The sequence below is a fragment of the Armigeres subalbatus genome, chromosome 2, assembly GCF_024139115.2.
Source record: "Armigeres subalbatus isolate Guangzhou_Male chromosome 2, GZ_Asu_2, whole genome shotgun sequence".
Taxonomy (NCBI): Eukaryota; Metazoa; Arthropoda; class Insecta; order Diptera; family Culicidae; genus Armigeres; species Armigeres subalbatus.
Window position 1 is genome coordinate 449,106,153 of NC_085140.1, and position 19,270 is coordinate 449,125,422.

The following is a 19,270-nucleotide window of genomic DNA, read 5'->3' on the forward strand; positions in this document are numbered from 1 at the left end:
CTCTTAGAAAACTCTAACAGATTTCGAACTTTGTTCGGAAAATCATTGAAAACAACATCAAGTCTATTTGTACCATTGCTTAATTTCTACGCATAATTGTCTCGCGGTGATTAAATTCATCATTATGGCGGATTCTGTTATTTTATGGAGCAACACACATTCAAATAGCATTTTCTGTTTAGATCTTCCAATCTTAGCCTGTTCCACTGGTTTAATGGGGGAAATTTGTACGATACATTTTCTCATATGCCGTTTTTTGAATTTGGTACAAGCATGCGTAGAACGGCAGTATACGAGAAAGGTAAAACTCGAGAAGCTTTTTTCATACCCCTCATATTAATACTAGTAGAACCTGCCAGATCTTGTTCAGGTTTGCATTTTTTGCGTTCAATAGATGAGCCCATTGCAACGCCGCACTCAAGATCGACTACAGCGCAATCTGAGAGTGCAAGCTTGACAATGGCCGTGACTAGCGTGTGCGTCATTGTGCTTAATAATTTATGATTGTCACTGCTCGGTTCCAAAGGCCACTTATTTGCTCAATTTCGATATAAACTACACTTTAATTATGTGACTGTCCGTCCAATCACGGAATGTTTTCTCCACAACACACCAGACCGTTGCATTTTTATGATGGTCCTGCTTTACCAGCACAATTCTCCGCTTTTTCATATATACAAACACAGCGGATCCCAAGACGAATCGATTAGTGAAGAAATCTTGCAAATCGGTCCATCCGTTCTTGAGTTATATTGCCTCAAAGGAAATGTAAATTCATTTTCATATATAGCAAATTGTAACGACCTAAGGTCCTTCTGCCGACGAGACTGTGAAGTATGCTGTGTAACCGTTAAATCACAAAAAAGGGATTAAATCACATTCACAGTTTACGAGTGGAAACGCGCAAGTATGGCGTACCTATCAGTGTGTGCTATCGGTGCACACAACCACACAATGATAACAATGTTGAGCCACTAACACAAAGAAGGTACACATTCAAGCAGACCCCGTAAAACAAATAACAATAGTAATCGGCTACTTCCATTATCGAACAGTCAAATCAAACTCAGTAAGCCGTTGCGCATCACACAGCCATGTGGCACGTGATCGCGTGCAAATTCAAAACAACTCAAGCGCCAAACAAACCAACCATCAAAGTAAAATGTCCAGCACCGGGCCCGTGTGTCGAATTTGTCTGTCGAACGACGAACTGCAGGTTTCAATTTACGGCGCGTACGCCCGTAAGCATCGACTTTTGGTGAAAATACGCGTGTGTCTGCCGATTACCATCGAAGAAAACGATGCCCACTCGAAGACGATTTGTTCCAGCTGTATCTCGATGCTGAATCGGTACTACGATTACTACTGCAACTCCCTGACCACGCAGCGCGTCCTGGAGAATGGAGACTCGTCGTACAAGGAGTACTTTCGAAAAAAGGTAGATCAACGATTCGCGGCCGCGGTAGCGCATCACTCGCGACAGGAAAAGGACACGAGAGTCGTTCCAGCGATTATGGATGAGCCGAGCACTTCACTGCAGTCGTCGGACGAACGAGATGCTGCGGATCTGCTGACACAATCACCACGGTCTCCCCGGATGGTGGCCGTTACGAATGTGACGTATGTGGTGGAACCAGGCAGCCCGAGACCTCCGACGCCATCGGTTAGTTTTTTAGATCTGGGAAGGAGTTATAAGAAGAAAAAGAAGAAGGACGTTGCACCTCGGCGGATGCTTATGACATACGACGCTAGGCTGCCGCGCGTATCTCCGGTATTGTTTGAAGATAATGTTTCAGATGTACAATAAAGAATTGTAATTATGTGTTGTATATAGTACGATATTTTATTATCATGAGGACATTCATTCCATTTCAAAGCAATATTCTCAACCCGTTGTGTGGCAAACTGCGGTTATGAACCAAGCAGAATGAACAGAATGAATACGTACTGCATAAGGATTCTAATGTTAATAATAATAACTATGGACCGTTTTCGGATATACAATTCAAACACAACCATATTCACTTCTAGAAATTTTATCAAACGTGTATCACAAGTAGAAATATTACTAAAATCTCATTACTCTAAATATATGTAGCTTTGGTTAGGAATATTATAGCGCCATTGCTTCTACTGCTATTTACATTCAAGATAATTCCGCATCTCTGACAATCTTTTGCATCAACCCACATATCTACTTTTTTTCAGAGGAACATTTTACAAAAATTCAAACCAATTCATTCACCCACCCCACGCAGAATGACATGTTTCCATTCCAAGGGAGCCTGTACCCGTCCATTCATTGCAATTGCTAAGACACGATGTATTATGAAACTTTCTATGACCATTACTTGCAACTACTTACAGCAAAATTAAAACCAAGCATTCAAAACCAGCTTCCACAAATCGCGGTCTTCTATACTATGTCTAGTCTAATGAATAAATTCCTTTCTAGGTATAATGAATTGGTTGGTCCTTCGAGGACAGGCGGGGGAAGATTAATTCGTTGAGCAATCCTTCTTGCCCTTGTGCCAATTTTCCTTAAAACCTAGTTCAATTTGGGATATAAAATAGCTCTGCAGCTCAAGCGCTTCAAGGTGGGAGGAGAGGATGAGAGAACACTTCATTCCTTCAATTTACGGTCAAGAGTTGCGTCGTTCTTTTGATTTGCCGGCTCGTGACGCGAAAAAAAGCTGTGGTAAATGAAAGAGTTCTTCGTTTGTATTTTTATGCTGCAAATTAATGCCCCACCCCATGTTGGACCTATGAAAGCATTCTGATGCTTCTGTCTGCAAGTGTTTGTAGTGTGCGTATTTAATTTGTACTGTTAGCGAAGGAACTTTACAAGCTCTTGCTGATATTATTAATCGCCAACGATTCATCAGTGAGTGCTTCGTACTCGGTTTGCATCAGTTTTTGGACTCGGTCCATCAGAAAAGGCATATCTTCTTTGGTCATTCCGGCACAGGAGATTTCCGGGAGAATTTTGATGATGTTTTTACCTGGAAAAGCGAACAAAGTAAAAAGGATTCTCATGTGGAACGAATATTAATGAAGATTCAACCTCGATTGAAAAGTTTTGCTTTTGAATTCAAGAAGTGATATTTGGAAATGACTACAGGTTGGATGTAGCCTTGAGCTTCTATAGCCACGTGGAAGGAACCTTTTTTAAATGGCAGTAAATTGTCTCCGTTTCCTCGCGTTCCTTCAGGGAAGAATAGGATTTTGGCCTAAAATGATCAAAAATAGTGCATCAAAGTTTTGACGAAAGTAGCTTATCAAATATAATTACAGTCAATTTTTCTACCAAGTGCAGTTATTCAACACAACTAACCTGTTTTTCGTTAATTGCCTTTGATTCTTTATTGATTGTCGATTTCGCAGTGTTTTTATTCTTTCGATCGATGAACAATGTTCCCCAAAGCCAACTGGCCAATCCGAATGGAAACATATAAAGGACCTCCCTCTTGGCTACCACAGTTGCACGTCCGATGATGGGCCACAAATAAGCTAACACTGAAAGTTGTCGATAAAACAAAACAAAAAGCAATTCATTTATCATCTATTTGAATGTGTACTCCCAAAAGCCAAACTAATTGCCAATTTCCTGGCTATATTCCCCCACGCAAACCAAAACTTACCGACCAAGTCCAATGCGCTCTGGTGGTTCATTAGGACGACCCCTCCATTCTGTCGATTAACGTTTTCCCTGCCGCGAACCTCGAACGAAGCGCCAAGCATTTTCCCAAACTTCGTACACAGATAGGCGGGCAATCTGAAAGCGTGGACATGTGCAAGAAAGCAAATAAAACTGTCATTACCAATAATAACGGCTTCTCGTCTTGGAATAGCCGAATAGAACCGCAATAACTAGACAATGGCCGTGTCTAGCGTGTGCGTCATTGTGCTTAATAATTTATGAAGTAAATTGTCCCTGCTCGGTTCCGAAGGCCACCCTTGCTTATTTGCTCAAATTCGATATAAACTACACTTTAATTATGTGACTGTTCGGTTCGTCCAATCACGGAACATGCAAGGGCGCCTTGTTCTATGGGACTCATTTTCCAAAGGGAAATTACTTACGCTAATGGATGCGCTCGTTGAGACAGGATACTTACAAGGCATTCCGGTAGTCGCGTGGTCGTAGAAGCATTAGAGGCACGGGACCCACGGCGCTTATCACCGACAGTATTATGAAGATGAAAAATTTGAAATAGTACCGGGCGGTAGAGGACAGGGTGATGATGAAGAATGCCATGAAGGCAAGCCCCAGTAGCTCACTGTTGGTGGTCGTCATCTGCAAGGAGAGGATAATGAGAAGGAAAATGGGTTACCCAAAAATCTACGAATAAGAGATGTAACAGTGCCATTACGGGAGTTTACGGATGTTTTATATGATATGGCATATATGTCGTTGATTTTGAATTCGCCAATAATATTTATTTTTAGTACGTCACTCATCAAAATTCTAACCTTGCACGAAAACCCGTTTTGCTCAATTTAAATTTACGTAGCAGTTTCTACAGAGATAGCACAAAGAGATAGGCTTGCAATCACAATTTGTTGAAAACAACACCTCTGTCTACTCTGATCAATTGAATATTTATCTAAACTGATTTGATCATGGTTCTGCATAACTTGCAGTTCTTGTGACATTTCGTTCGTAAATTAATTATCTAGTCTTGTCTTGTCTTAGCACATTCACAGCCAGTATTGAAAAGCATCCTGGAAATGTTGGTTGTACTTCCGAACATTTTCTTGTCAGCATTGATATTTGTAGCACATCATGAATATGGCACAAATATTAAAACGACCAGACCCACCGTATAGGCTTGGTGACATTTCGTTTGTCAATTAATTATCATCAAATTAATTCATATCAATTCATCATGTGTGTATACATTTGATGAAGGATTTTTTAAGTTATGGGGTCGAGGGATAGCCAGTACGGTTTGTGATCATTTGGATCTGCCACACGAAAATTTGAACAAAACAATGGGAATTTTTTGATGGCGCTTGGTGCAATTTGACAGGAAAGGAATCAAGATGTGCAGAGTTGCGCTAGTAAAGCAATGCTATCAGCCAAATAGAATAAGATGCCCCTTAGTAACATGCCGCCAGAGCAGCTCGAGATTTGGTACACTGTCTGTCACACCCACCATGATCTCGTTGATCATGATGAGGAACAGTTGTGCTCATTCTACGTCTCGAATGACTCGAAAATAGTCGAATTCGACACGTCTCACGTGAGACGACCGTGTAATTTGGATGGGAGGTATCGACAATTGTCACTTCATTCAAAACTCCTCACCTCATACGAGACGCAGAATAAGCACAAATAACGGAGATACAAACATCCTTGCCTCACTCCAGCAATTACCCGAATTAAGTCTGACAAAGCTCCGTGGCTTTGTGCACACATTATGTATCGCAAACAAAAACAGGATCTTGAACAAATTCATCACTCCCTCATGTTATAACAAGTAACGCCCTTTTAGCCCAATTTTTAGAAAAACATCCGAAATAAAATCATTACACAGCTCAACAAGATTTTGTCCCTAACACCAAAAAATGTGTCCCTAGTAGATTTTGACTCGCTGAATCCGAATCTGACTTCAGATTTGCTCTAACACGTCGAGATTTTGAGAAATACCTCAATAAATGTCCTAAAATTAATGATTTTGAGCATTTTGGAACAGCAATCGTTAACCCTATAAAAAGAATTACTAGTCAATCAAGGTCCAAAATGGTTCTCAAACATCTAATCTTTCGAAATGTGGTGCATTTTAAGCAAGTTAATCATAATAAGTGTGATTTATCTACAATTTTAGCAAGTGAAAGTTATTTAAAAATATGTTTTATGCAAGCCATCTTCGAAGACTTGTATACAAGCCTGGTTATTTCCTGTGAACGGTTTTGAGAGGAAAGTAACAAGAATTCAATATAATAGTTTGTCCAAGCAAAAAAATAATATGTTTCCATTGAAGTAAGTTCTATTGGATGGAAATATGATATTGTATTTCCTCTGGCGCGATAAATTCAATAATTGCTCAAGTGATATGGTGTATTTAATGTCAATTGAAGCTCCTTTATGATGTTCATTCGAATAAAGCAAGTACGAGAACTGTGCGCAGTTCTGTATATTTTGATTATTCCTGCTATTTATGATCATTCCAATATTCCTATGATAGACATTTGGGCGAAAAACTATCAATTAGCTAAATCAATCAACGAATCGATAAGTTGCATTCGATCGTTCGTTGTGTATGATTGCATACAAGCTGAAGCGAAGTTGACGGCTACGCAACAGAAGCCTGAAAACGTCAACAACCTCAACAAGCAATAATCCCAATGCAATTTCTTTTATCTATGGCCAGCTTATAACAGTGAAACGGGAAAAAGTTCACTAGTTTTATCAAGCTTTGTTATGTGCTAAGACGCAAAGTTATGCGCCAGAAAAAAAACTTGGGCCCGCTCCACTTGTGTGCTGTTCAACATGTTACAGTTACCCGAGCTTATGGTTGAATGATTCACCATTTCTGCACTCTGATATTTCTCTTATTTAAGCATGAATGAAAAAATTTACGATGAAGTTACAAAATGTTTAAGTTTCAACTTATTTTCCGAGTGCTGGAATGTATTTTATTAGTCATTGTGGCTTGAATGCTCTGGTAGGGGATGTAATAGAGGATTTGAATTTGTTCAAATTGCAATCCGATCTGTTTCCTTGTTGATTAAAAGTAAGGAACTTTCTGAATCATCATGTTCGCACTATATTCTAGCACAACACAATTGCAACATGGTAACAGATTACGTGTGGTTATTGGAAGTTGATCGATAAAAAAAAACCCTGATCAATCCACCTAGCGGTGATGGTGCCTTTCTCGTGCATTAAAAATAGTATTTTGGCCATTACTCTTGAGCCCATAGTCCGATCTGGCCAGTTTTCAATAGGAAACAATGGGAGAGTATCCTGCGTCGAATGCAACTTGTTGCGAGTAAATCGATTTAGGATATGTGCCTGAAAAATGAGTGACATTTTTTTTTGGGGTGGGTGCGCACAGACACACACACACACACACACACACACACACACACACACATACACACACACACACACACCAAACCTTACATCGGTTTGGACATACTAATTCACCGTTATGTCCAGAGTGCGAGAATGTCGAAGAGACTCCAGAACACGTGGTATTCGATTGCCCAAGGTTTGCGGAAGTACGTAGAGGAATGCCTGCCCTAAGGGCGGACAACATCGCAGAGCGAATGTGTCACGAAGAAGGCACGTGGAATGTGTTCAGCAGAGTCGTGACGCAAATACTGTCAGAACTGCAGCGTAGATGGAGAAGTGACCAGCGAATAAGCGTAGTCTCGGGGGGAATCCAGTGTGAGTCCAGTGAGCAGTGTTTGGCCTCGGGTCGTCGGGGCGCCAGCGAACCGGAAGTCTTCTGCCAACCGGAATCGTTGGACCGACCTCGGCACTCGAATTGCCAACCTGCTGAAGAAAGAAGAAGGAAGTGCTTCGGGTATGTAGGGCACCGCCAGTGCGGACGTCATCCACCACCGGAACTGTCGGACCACCTCTGCAACCCGAAGACGAAGACGGCGCAATGCGCGAAAGCGTCCCCTGCGATAGCCGCCGGTAGTCGGGGCACCATCAGTGCGGAAGTTTCCTTCACCGGAACTGGTGGACCACCCTCGACGCCGGGGGAAGTCAGGAGGATTCGAGTCAGGAAGTTCGGTGCATGACCGTCGAGGGATCGAGACTACGTTGCAGTGGAGCAGTGGATTAGCCAGCCAGTCGGCGAACTAGCCTAAGCTAGGGGCCGGAATTTTAGAAGAAGTGCATGAGCACAGCCCCCCCCCCGAAGTAGTCGCAGCATCCCGTGGTCCCGGGGGGATCGAGGCAAGGAAGATAAGGGACCCGGTTTATCCGGGAGGCACATTTTTAGCAGGTCGGGAGGAGCCCATCCCTGTTCGCCTTCGAGCATAGTGTGGATGCTCGAGGTGTCTGTCGCGCAGATTTTTGATGGCCTTTAACCCTTGTAAAAAAAAAAAAAAAAACACACACACACACACACACACACACACACACACACACACACACACACACACACACACACACACACACACACACACACACACACACACACACACACACACTATAAAACGTTTGTTTTTGGAGCGATCATATAGCCTTTACGCATACTTAGTATACGAGAAAGGCAAAAATGGATATTTTATCGAAAGTCGAATGAAACATATATTTACAAACTGACTAGTATCTCTATACTTCATTCAACATTTTCATATCTCAGTTCCTCTGGCCGTATGTTGTTGAATTTTTGGTGGATTCGAACTGGTGGTTAAGCATATGCGGTATTTCGAAAAATTTCGTTTCAGGTGGTTCGAAACGAAATTCCGCGGAATTTCGCGGAATTTGAGCATGGCGAAATCTGATTTATTGATTTCGTTTCGTTTCGTAAAATTACAAAAATTTCGCTTGAAAAAACTAGCTCATAACGAAATTTAACGGAATTCCGCGGAACTTCGAAACAAATTTAGACTTAAACCATACTGTCTCGTAGGTCATGTATTATCAAAAATTTTGGCTGCGCCGCTGAACCATAAAGCTGTTTTCAAAACTTTATGTTATACAATTTTTTCTATTAACGCCTACTACAAAATTCCATTCTGAGTCGACAAATACGTATTCAGTTTTTTTCTAAAAAAATCTTCGATGTTTTGTTAGAAATGTGCAACAGAAAACTAAAAATTTCTTATATTATTCTATCCCATTTTTTTTTCAAAAGTTATCCGACTCAATATTTAAGACGTTAGGGTCAGAGTGTAAATGTAATCAGATATGAATGAGATCAGTACAACTTTGTCAAAGAAGCAAAGTCGTGGCGTGGATTCCCGAGGTCCTTGTGAAGTATTTTTAGAGCGCCTCTTTTTTAGTAAAGGCCAACTTCTTCACCTCTTATGTCTCAAACCAGATTTAAGCGCATGACTAAGTACATTCGAGTTTTCAAAATAACTTCGTTTACAGTAAATATTTAGTCGCTTACCATGGTGGCTTCACATGAATTACCTTTTCAACAAACCAAAGATTCCTTTCCCGTGGCGCTTACGGAGATACAGAGCAATCCTCTTATAATCTTATAATAATGAGTATCAAACTAATTCTCCTCTCCTAATCCTAAATTGACTGTAAGGGCGTAACCGGCTCATACTGTTCGAGCAGCTGTTTCTTACTCAATTGAAGGGTTTCCGAGCCTCTTATAAAAATGTTGAATTTGGAAGGAAAAAGACAGGAACACCGTCTTCGACCAGAAAAAAATGAAAGATGATATTGCAACACTGACTAAATGGTTGAAATTTAAAAAACTGAATATACAAAAAACAAAATCAATCGTTGTAACCAACAAAAAACAAATAAACGAATTAAAACTTTATATTGACGGAACAGAGATTGATAGAGTAACTGTGTTTATATTTAGGTGTGCATATTGATCAGAGATTAAATTTTAAAGAGAATATAGATAATATTGTTAGAAAAGTAGCAAGAAAGTAAGGTATGTTAGCTCGTTTGAGAAGTCAGTTAACTTTTTGGAGTAAAATCTTTTTGTATAAGTCTCTAGTTGCACCGCATATGGATTACTGTTCGTCAGTTTTGTTTCTGGTTGGCGACACGCATCTCAAAAGGCTACAAAAATTGCAGAATAAGTTTATGAGATTAATTTTGAATTGCAATAGATATATTCCAATCAATATTATGTTGGATGCACTACAATGGCAAACTGTCAAACAACGAATTACATTTAATGTGCTCGTGCTAATTTTTAAACTAAAGAACAATCTCATGCCAGAATATTTAACAAACATTATTGTTACAGGACAAAATTTAAATCAGCATAGAACTAGGCAAATTGACGATTTACGTGTTGTACCATTCACAATGGCGACAAATCAAAAGTCATGTATTATAGAGCAATAAGAATTTTCAATGAATTACCTTTAGATATAAAAAATGCAAGAACTATTATAGAATTTGAAGGAAAGTGCTCTGAATTTGTAAAAACTATGTATATGTTAAGGTGTAAACTGTATGAATTAATTCTAATTATCTGAAGATAAATAAATGAACTAAATATTATATTATATTATAATTTATTTAATTTACAATAGGAACTGCTGCCGTAAAAACTTTGCGATCACATTTCTGAAATGCAATCTGAAAGACTTATCTTTGTGCATTTTAAAAATGAGCAGAGGATTCGTCTAGCGAGCAAATAGTTTTGATTTAGCTCAATACCTTAAAACCTCGCTGATAAATGAATATGAAGTATGCTTCAGCTTAATCACATAAGTCTTAAATGAAATAAGGCGAAATAAAGTTAAATAGAATTTAAATAAGAAAAAAAAATCCCAAAATTCCCATATTTTTATAAACATACTCACTGATATAAAGCTGAACTGATATAAAATTGATCAGATTCGGAAGCACCCACTCCACAGTGAATTCCTTTGAAGACGGCACAAATGGAACACGGCGATTTATCACAGCCTGCTTATTATGTTACTATAATTCAATTGGTCGCAAAGCGGTTATTTGACTTTGAGAAAATGAAATTAGAATTGCCTACATAATGTAAAATCAATTCAATAAAAATTCACGGGAAAAAAATTAAAATTTCGTTTTGTTTCGAAAAATTTCGAATTAAATGGACGTTGATTTCGTATCGTTTCGAAGTCTCGAAAGTAAATATATATTTCGTTTCGTTTCGAATCAACACAGACATTTTAAATTTCGTTTCGTTTCGTCAGGAAAAAGTGTCTTATCGCATACCCTTACTGGTGGTGATGGCGTTTGCATGCAAGTTTTTGAAACGGACTTGTATGGAATATTTTTAAATTAAATTCACTGAACTTAAATTCAAGGAAAACCGAATAGAAAACAATTTTAACTTGCAAATCTGATGAAAATTCAATAGATCAGATGTGCTTATACCGTTTCGGGTATTGATTGACCTAAAATTATGTTTATATACTACAAGAAAATCCTTCGAAAAATGTCAATTTCTTCAAATTAACGGTATTAATCTATCTATATCTCAAAATTTGGACGTATTAGAGCATATCTGAGGACAGATTCGGATTCAGCGAGCCAAAATATACTGAAGACACATCAATTGGTTCTGAGGACCCGCAAAAGGTTAAATTTTGTTCCCCTGTGTTATTGTTGTTTTTTAAATGTTTTATACTATTTTATGCAGCGCAATATATTATTGCAAATTGTGTATCTGATTTTGATTTTTTTAGTTTGGTTATTTTGTATCGTAACGATTCACTAACTCGTCGTCTCCCGGTGTATAAGTTACGGTTGTCCAAACCCCTCCCTCCCCCTCAAAGGTTCCATCATTTTTGCTCAAGGCCCTACACGTAAAATCAATTTCACACTGCCCTTCGATGAGGCCGACGATTTTATCCGGAACTCTCTTGCGTCTATGGACGCCACGGATTTTCTAAATTGGATCCTAAAATGAAGAATCGATATTCGATTTTCTTTCAGAAAACGATGAAGTTAATCGTCCTGAACACGTAAGTTTTTCTTCAAACTCAAAAGTCGAAAGCAACATTGTTTAATTTGAAATTTTGAAATAGATGGAAAATATTTCCTCGACATTTTCGGTCTTGTTTGACGTACGGAATAATATGATTCAAACGCACTAGCAAAACACCGCAGGGCACTTGACAGTTATTATATGAGCCTGACGTTTTTGGCTTGATGGTTCATTCGTTCTGATATGTTGCCGTTGCTCAACCCAAAACATGTCTTGGAAAGTTTCAAGCACAAAAATATCATTTTTACTGACTTAGACTATTATCAGAATTTATGTACAGTAGACGTAAGATAACTGCAAGTCATTTAACTGCAATGCTTTTTAACTGCAATTCGATAGTTGCAACAGTTTTGCAGTTATCGGACCGCTAAACTCCAAACTGATGTCAGACTCGATGACACCTGCATCGCGCTGCATATTTGGATGCACTTTTCTTGCATCTGACGTAGATTGGCAGCTTTTTGACGTCTAGAATGCGTTGCAGTTATCAAACGGCATTCGTTAACTGAAAAGTAAACATGTTGCAGTTATCAAACGGCTACTGTAACATCGGTTCATGTATTCTGGACCGATGCACTATCGCTTGCAACCATAAACGATGTAGGGCTGTAGGACCCAATTCAAACAGCCAAACGCCTTTTCTCTTGCGGAATTTGTTGAGCAAACGTGACAATATCAGAGTGTTCACTCATCTGTAAAAACAAAATTCCTTGGTTATTCAAGGTGCTTTACATTACTGCCAAAAAAATAACAAATGTGCCATATATAGGGGAGGAGGTTCGGTTGTGGGCACCGTTCGGTTATGGGCACCCCTATGTATCTTTTGACAGAAAGAGATGCTGTCATTCTGACAACCGTCATTTGTTTGCTATAATAGCATGATGTTTTGTGCTCAATATCAAACCGGATGGGCATCTCTACTTTGAACTAGAAACAAATAAATTTTTCGTACAAGAAAAACAACACGAAAGTTTTTTTTTGCCTTTTTCAAAGTGTCATAAATTAAAGGATTTAATTCAAAAAGTGAGTTCTAATGCGTATTTACACAGTAACTCTATTAATCTATTTTGAGGCCCAATGTCGATTGCCATCAAAATTTTAGCGCGAATTTTTTTTTTCTTCTCGTTCCAAAAAGGCTGCGAAATTCGGTTGTGGGCACCTTTATTGGTTCGGTTATGGGCACCCTCATTTTATTGATAAATCATTCAATATCGTTTTACTTGTCCCTTAACTTATTTTTAATAACGTTTTAAGGCAGTTTTTATAATTAGTTTGACATAATTGTTCGAAATAATGAGTTTATTTAATATTTTTGTTCTTTGGGCATGTCTAGTCATTATACACACACTTTTTGGAACAAAGCGTTGACCGATTTGCTTGCAACAAGTTGCATTCGACGGGGAATGCTTTCCCATTGTTTCCTATTGAAATTTGGTCAGATCGGACTATGGGATCAAAATTTATGGCCAAAATATTATTTTTTGAAATGAACGAGAAAAGCACTATTGCCGCTAGGGTGGTTAATCAGGATTTTTTGACTGTGATGCATACCAATAAAACGTAAATCAATGAAAAATAAAACCCATTTACCTAAAGTGCTATTTTAGACCTTTCTTATGTGATTTTTTTCAACATCCTCCTTAATGCACCGAGGGAGGCATCATCACTGCTAGGTGAATTGATTTGAGTTTTTTAGCGTCTCCTGGCTTTTAGAATGAATAAACTATTCCTTGTCTTTAAATCTGGGTGGTTTTTATTCATGCTTCTTTATTTTTAGCTAAGTTTTCAAGGGTGCCCACAACCGAACCACGAAATGAAAATGTCCAAAAATGTCAAATTTTCTAAATTGTCAATATTTTTTCTAAATCGATGAAATCATATTAATTTCTTTGCTAGTAGTAAGGTTATAAGTTTAGCTTTCGATTGCTATGCAAATGTCGACATAAGATCAACCAGGGCCAAAGTTATATTTTTATAATTCCAACAAGTGAATATTGCGAAAAACCTTTTTCAAAAGAATTTATTGGAGGCTTCACATTTTTTCGCATGCTGTTAGGAGAACCATCCATCGTTCTCACTTACTTACTCATGTATCCTGAACACCTCCAGAGGTACATAGGGTCAACGTAAAATATCTCCATCCTGGGCGGCTGCTCGCTTTACCCTTGACCCAGGTTAGATTCCTGTCGACTTCCTTTATTTCCTTTATTAGCCCCTGGGTCTGCCTCTGCTGCGATGTCCTGCTGGATTCCAGTCCAGCACTTGCTAGCAGATTTCGTCTCCGCTCTTTCGTGATGTGTGGCCGACCCACCTCCATTGAAGCTCTCGAATTTCTGTCGATATAGGTTTTTGAAAGCATCGTCGATGGAACTCAGCATTCAAGATCCAATTGTGAATCCACCAGGCCCGGATTATAAAACGTAGGCATCGGTTGATAAATGCTGCTGATACACACAAGTCTCACTGGCGTATAACAACACAGATTTAACGTTTGAGTTGAATATTCGAAATTTGGTGCGTTGACTTATCTGATTGGATCTCCAGATTCAGTCAGAGTCCAGTCGCAGCAACCGCTTTATTACGACCTACGCTCCTCAATTTTCAGCTTGATTGCATCCGTAATCCACTCCTTCCGCTGAGTGCGCAGCTCACCCAGGTTGTTCTCGCTTGTTTCATTAAAGGCATTCTTGATGTCCGTCCACTGATCTTATACGCTGCCACCTTCAGGAACATCCACTGCCCGAGTTCCAAATTCTTCAATGAAGATCTTGATGTCACCTTTCGAAACATTAACCACGACGGCATTAATCAGCTCATTGTACAAATTCTCCTTGTCCTGAAACTTGGAAACTCGGTGCATAACATTGGATTATCGGGAGGTTCCTTACCCGTGCTCTGAATCTGGTAATTAATTGGTTCCCACTTGATGAGCGCCGCCTATGTATGGGCGCTAAGCAGGAAACCAACTCCTCGGTGCCGGGGAGCGTTGTTCCCTCGAATACCGGAATATATAAAAACCTGTCCCGATATGGTAGTTTCTGTTCTCCTAAATTTAGCCAACGGACTTCACTCAGTTCCAGGATTCCGAACATCATGCGCCATGCCTCTCTGGCGAGTTGCGCCAGTTTACTTTGCTGACCTAACGTTAAAATATTCCATGTTCCGATTCGTGTCCTTTGTTTCATGCCAACATTCTTCGCCGTTATATCAGTTCTCGATCTTTCTTCGTTGGTTTCTCGAACGGTTTGTTAAGTTTCGGGAGCAGTAGGTTGTTGGCCTAAGGTTGTCCCTATCCACCGGGATGGGGCTGCCATCTCAGATATAGCTCCCGGGGAAAACATTTCTTACTCAGCCGCTGGATGTTAAATTTGTTTAAAGTCCCACCCAACACCAGGGCTAGGCTAGTGCTCATTGAGCGGCACATGGTCGCTTTGATAGGGCCTGCTTGTTACACTACCAGCTAAGTATGCAACCCTTATCTGAATCCTAGAAATTGTTTCGAAATTTCCCTCAGAAATGCCTTCAGAACTTCCCCCATGATATCATTCAGAAATTCCTTAAGAAACTCCTTCCAAAATTTCTCAAAAAAATCCCTCGGAAATACCTTTGTAAAATACTTTGGAGATTTCATCAGGTATTCTTTTGAAATATCGTTGAGAATTCCTTTAGAAATTTCTTCGGAAATTTATTTAAAAATTCTTTTGGAAACTTCTTTGAAAATTCCTTTGGATTTAAATTCGTTAATTTCTTTAAAGAAACTTTCCAGAAATTAGTTGTGAAATATCTTTGGGATTTTTTTCAGAACTTCTTACAGAAATTCTTTTTGAAAAATCATTTGGGGATTCCCTTACGAGTTCCTTCAGAAATTCTATAAGCTATTTCCTCGGAAATGTTTTGACAAATTTCTTTGAAAACTCCTTCAGAAGAATTTCTTTAGAAACTAATCCGGAAGTACAATTGATGCAAAAGTATAAGTTTTGGAAATTCCTTTACGAGGTTTTTTTTTTAAATTTTAGTAAATTTATCCCAGCGATTTCTTTGGAAATTCTTCCAGTAATTTTTCAGAAATTCCTTCGGACATTCCTAGAGAATTTATTTCAATAAATCTATTCAAAAATTTATTCGGAAAATCATTTTGGAATCCCTTTGGAAAATCCATTTAAAATACTTTTTAGGAATTCTTTTTAGAATACGTTTAGAAATTCCTTTAAAAATTCCTGTTGGAAAATCCATTCGGAGTTCTTTCCGGATTTTTTCGAAAATCCTTCACAAATTCCTCGAGATTTTTTTTCGTAAATCCCTTCAAGTTCTCCTTCAGGAATTACTTAAAGAATCCATCGAAAATTCCTCCTGACATTCATTTTAGAACTGCTCCAGGAATTCTTTCAGAGACTTATCTTTTTAAATTCCACCAGGAATAATTTAGAAAATTGTGCAAATAAATTCTAGGACATACTCCTTCAGTGATTCCTTCAGAAATCCTCTGGAATTTCTTCTAAAAATTGACCCCAAAGTTCTTTCGCAATGTTCCTCTAAAAATTGCTTTGAAAATCCTTAGTAATTAAGTATTTTTTAATACATTCCTTGAAAATTTTCGGGTGAATTTTCAAAAAAAAAAAACGAAGCGATCTCTTATTGATTTCCCGAATCAATTCTCAGATTTCTCTAGGTATTGCTTCGGAAGTTCACCAGGATTTTTTTTGTTGATGTTATAAAATAAATGTTCAACTCATTTCCAATTGCATGATATGATTGATACATTAATTCACTGGGCTAACTATCGAGAAAGTGTATGGATTAATGATTAAAGTAAGGAATGCCTTCGTATATTATCCAGGAATTCGTACGAAAGCAATATATTATCAAAAGAGTGTTTTTTACGGAACAATTTTGGCGTTATATAATCTAATTTAAGGATAAATATTCAAATCGGTAGGACACGAGTCCTAGCTCGACTCAGCTCCGTCAGTGGAGGCTAATACCAATTGAAAATCGGAAACGTAAGTGGGACTGGGTTGGCCACAGCTCACGTTAAGGCGGAAATGAAATCTGTGAACAAGCATTAGACTGGAACCCAGCTGGACAGCAGAGGCGGACCCAGAGATTCATGGCGGCGGCGTATCCTTCATAAAGAAGCAATGGTTTAGTTTGGATGGTTTCTTCAATCTCCTGCGTTGATGGAACTTCGGAACGCTGGTAATGCGTCGCACTCTTGGCGGCTCATGCCAAGATATTTATGGTTAGCCAAGCGTCGAAACTAGAATAAGTTGTTTGAAACAACTTTTTAGCTGATCAGTCGGTGAGTAACTGACCTGTCGCGTTTTTCACTGGCATCCTTGTATTCATTCTTGCTCCATTTCGTCTTCGTGATGTATCATAGAAGAGACGAATATCACCAATTGTTGCGGTTTTCGCCCCTTCGCCACTACTCACGCTCGCTTGGCCCATCCGCAAGAGCGTTCAACTTCCTTCTACAGAGCAGAATACCGATGACGAGACTCATATTTGGATGTTCTAGTTTTTTCTTTCTCTATCATGGCTTATGCTTCTCTACTCTTACATCTGGTTGCTTCAGTAATCCACTCTATTAGTTGTTCTCGCTAGTTTCGATAAAAGCATTCTTGCATTATTTTTCCGTTACTTACTGCTTTTTTATCGCAACCACCTGCCGGAACGTTGACTGCGGGGTTTCCAAGTTCTTCAGCGAATGCACAGCTGAATTGCCTAGTCAGCGTATTTCGAAACACCGTTTGTTAAGTTTCTCAAACAGTTATTGGCCTAATGTCCCTATTCACAGGGCTTCCTTCTTAGGTATACTTCAACATTTCTCATTCACCCACTAGATGCCTGAACAGACGCTGTTGGAGCCGCACTTTCCTTGTGAACAGACGCTTGATCAGTTGCGTCAGATTTGTTAAGAGTCCCACCCCACAATCCCAGTCCTGGATTGTTCGCTTTATTAGTAGACCTGTGCGCCGTTTGAAATTTTATCTGCAGCGGCGTGGTATTCAATTTTAGCCAGTGGTGGCGGCGTGGTGGCGTCACGCAGTTGGTGATCGGCGGGAACGGCGAGGCGGCGGTTCCTCCAGGACTTCCTCCGGAAGTTTCTCCAGAAATTCACCCGGAAGTTCCTCCAAAAATTCCTCTGGAAATTTCTACAGGAATTCCTCCGGAGATTCTTCCAGTAATTGCTCCGAATGTTATTCCAGGAATTCATCCGAAAGTTATTCCAGGATTTCCTCCAGAAGTGAGTAAACATTTTTTTCCGAAAGTTCATTCCAGTTCATTCAGTTCTTCCGAAATTTCCTCCGGGAAATCTTTCAGAAGTTCCGGCTGGAGTTTCACAAGGAGCTTCTCCAAAAATCACATGATAATTCACTCTCCTGAAATTCCATTTGAATTCCGTTCAAAATTCACACAAAATTCATTTGATCTAGGGGTCAAAAATGGACATTTACCTTACGGTTGATTATGCCTCCAAGTCGTACAAGTTGTAACGTCTCCTGCCGGTTGACCCTCCCTGCTATGAAGCAATATCTCAACTGGTCAAAATACACAAGGCAAAGTCAATATTAGATAACTGATGAATGAATCATTAGATACCGATCGTTTGGTATTTTTTTTCCAGACAAAGGTGATTCCTATCACCCAGCTAATCAAACATGCCAATTTGATGCGCACTTCAAATAGATAACGTAACGTTGTTTACCAACAATTCGTTCACAAGCAGTAGTACACATGCAGATTGCACCTATACGGATTCAGCGTAACGTGAATGTCACGGCACGTTATTGCCGGCAGCAAGTCGTTTCACACAGCCTTATTGCCCCAAATCGGTTTACGTAGTCGAGTCCAGCACAAGGCAGACGCGTGTTCTTTTCTTTTATTAGATGATTAGTCCCAATTCACGAACGCATTTGAAGTCGATGCTGTCGAAATAATAAATTGGTGATTCTTAATTACTGAAATATTTTTTCCGTGAAATGTGGTTCTACTATGATCTAAGTAGTAAACAAATCAACGTAACATGGGGTACGAGTAGATTTTTGTTTTGTGAAAGCTATTGTGCATTGGATTCATTTAATTCAGCCGTGAAGTTGTACCCTGTTGGGAATTAGTTTCGGACAAAAAACAGCCTGTGGCCCCATATGGGCAAAGCATGAAGTTAATTCTGTGTAACCATAACCATTCATAAGAGCCATGACACCGGCATCAGCTGTTCGGTAGCGTGATTCAAACTTATCGGATGAGTCTCGCAGCCAGCACAAGCAGTGAATGGCACTTGAACAACGGCTGATTCGATTAAATTACCAGTTCTCCTCACCAATCATTATCAGCCAGGCAACAGGCTTAATAGACGATTGACAAAGTACTACAACGACAAGTAGTAGATTGTAATGAAAGGGCAATCAATAAATATTGATAAAACTTTCAGTGGCTGTGGTGTGAAACAACGCAGCAAGTGAATCGTTGAGAGCGGGTAGGCTTTACTACAATCAAGTGGATATGATAGACTACGGATGGTATGATTTGATAAAAACACGATTTTGGTTCCGTGCATGCGTTACAAGAATATTGCAGACGAAATCTATCTCATAAAAAGGCATCAAGTGGTAATAGCTTCGACAGCT

The 19,270-nt window shown here is 39.3% G+C and overlaps 1 protein-coding gene across 5 annotated transcripts in view; it reads right to left on the reverse strand.

Annotated features, from left to right (window-relative positions):
• Nucleotides 1-2,020: 2,020 nt before the first annotated feature.
• The window catches only part of LOC134213719 (1-acyl-sn-glycerol-3-phosphate acyltransferase alpha), a 36,319-nt gene continuing 19,069 nt past the window's right edge, over nt 2,021-19,270 (reverse strand). For 2 of the 5 annotated variants that reach the window (XM_062693016.1, XM_062693014.1), the window contains 5 exons: nt 4,119-4,297; nt 3,642-3,775; nt 3,335-3,516; nt 3,065-3,230; nt 2,021-3,002 (listed from right to left, as the gene is read on the reverse strand). In XM_062693016.1, the coding sequence (XP_062549000.1) occupies nt 2,842-3,002; nt 3,065-3,230; nt 3,335-3,516; nt 3,642-3,775; nt 4,119-4,297 (822 nt within the window). In that variant the 3' untranslated portion in view covers nt 2,021-2,841. Of the gene's footprint in view, nt 3,003-3,064; nt 3,231-3,334; nt 3,517-3,641; nt 3,776-4,118; nt 4,298-4,452; nt 4,558-18,097; nt 18,122-19,270 lie in introns of those variants that run through there. The other 3 variants (XM_062693017.1, XM_062693018.1, XM_062693015.1) reach the window with 3 other exon arrangements.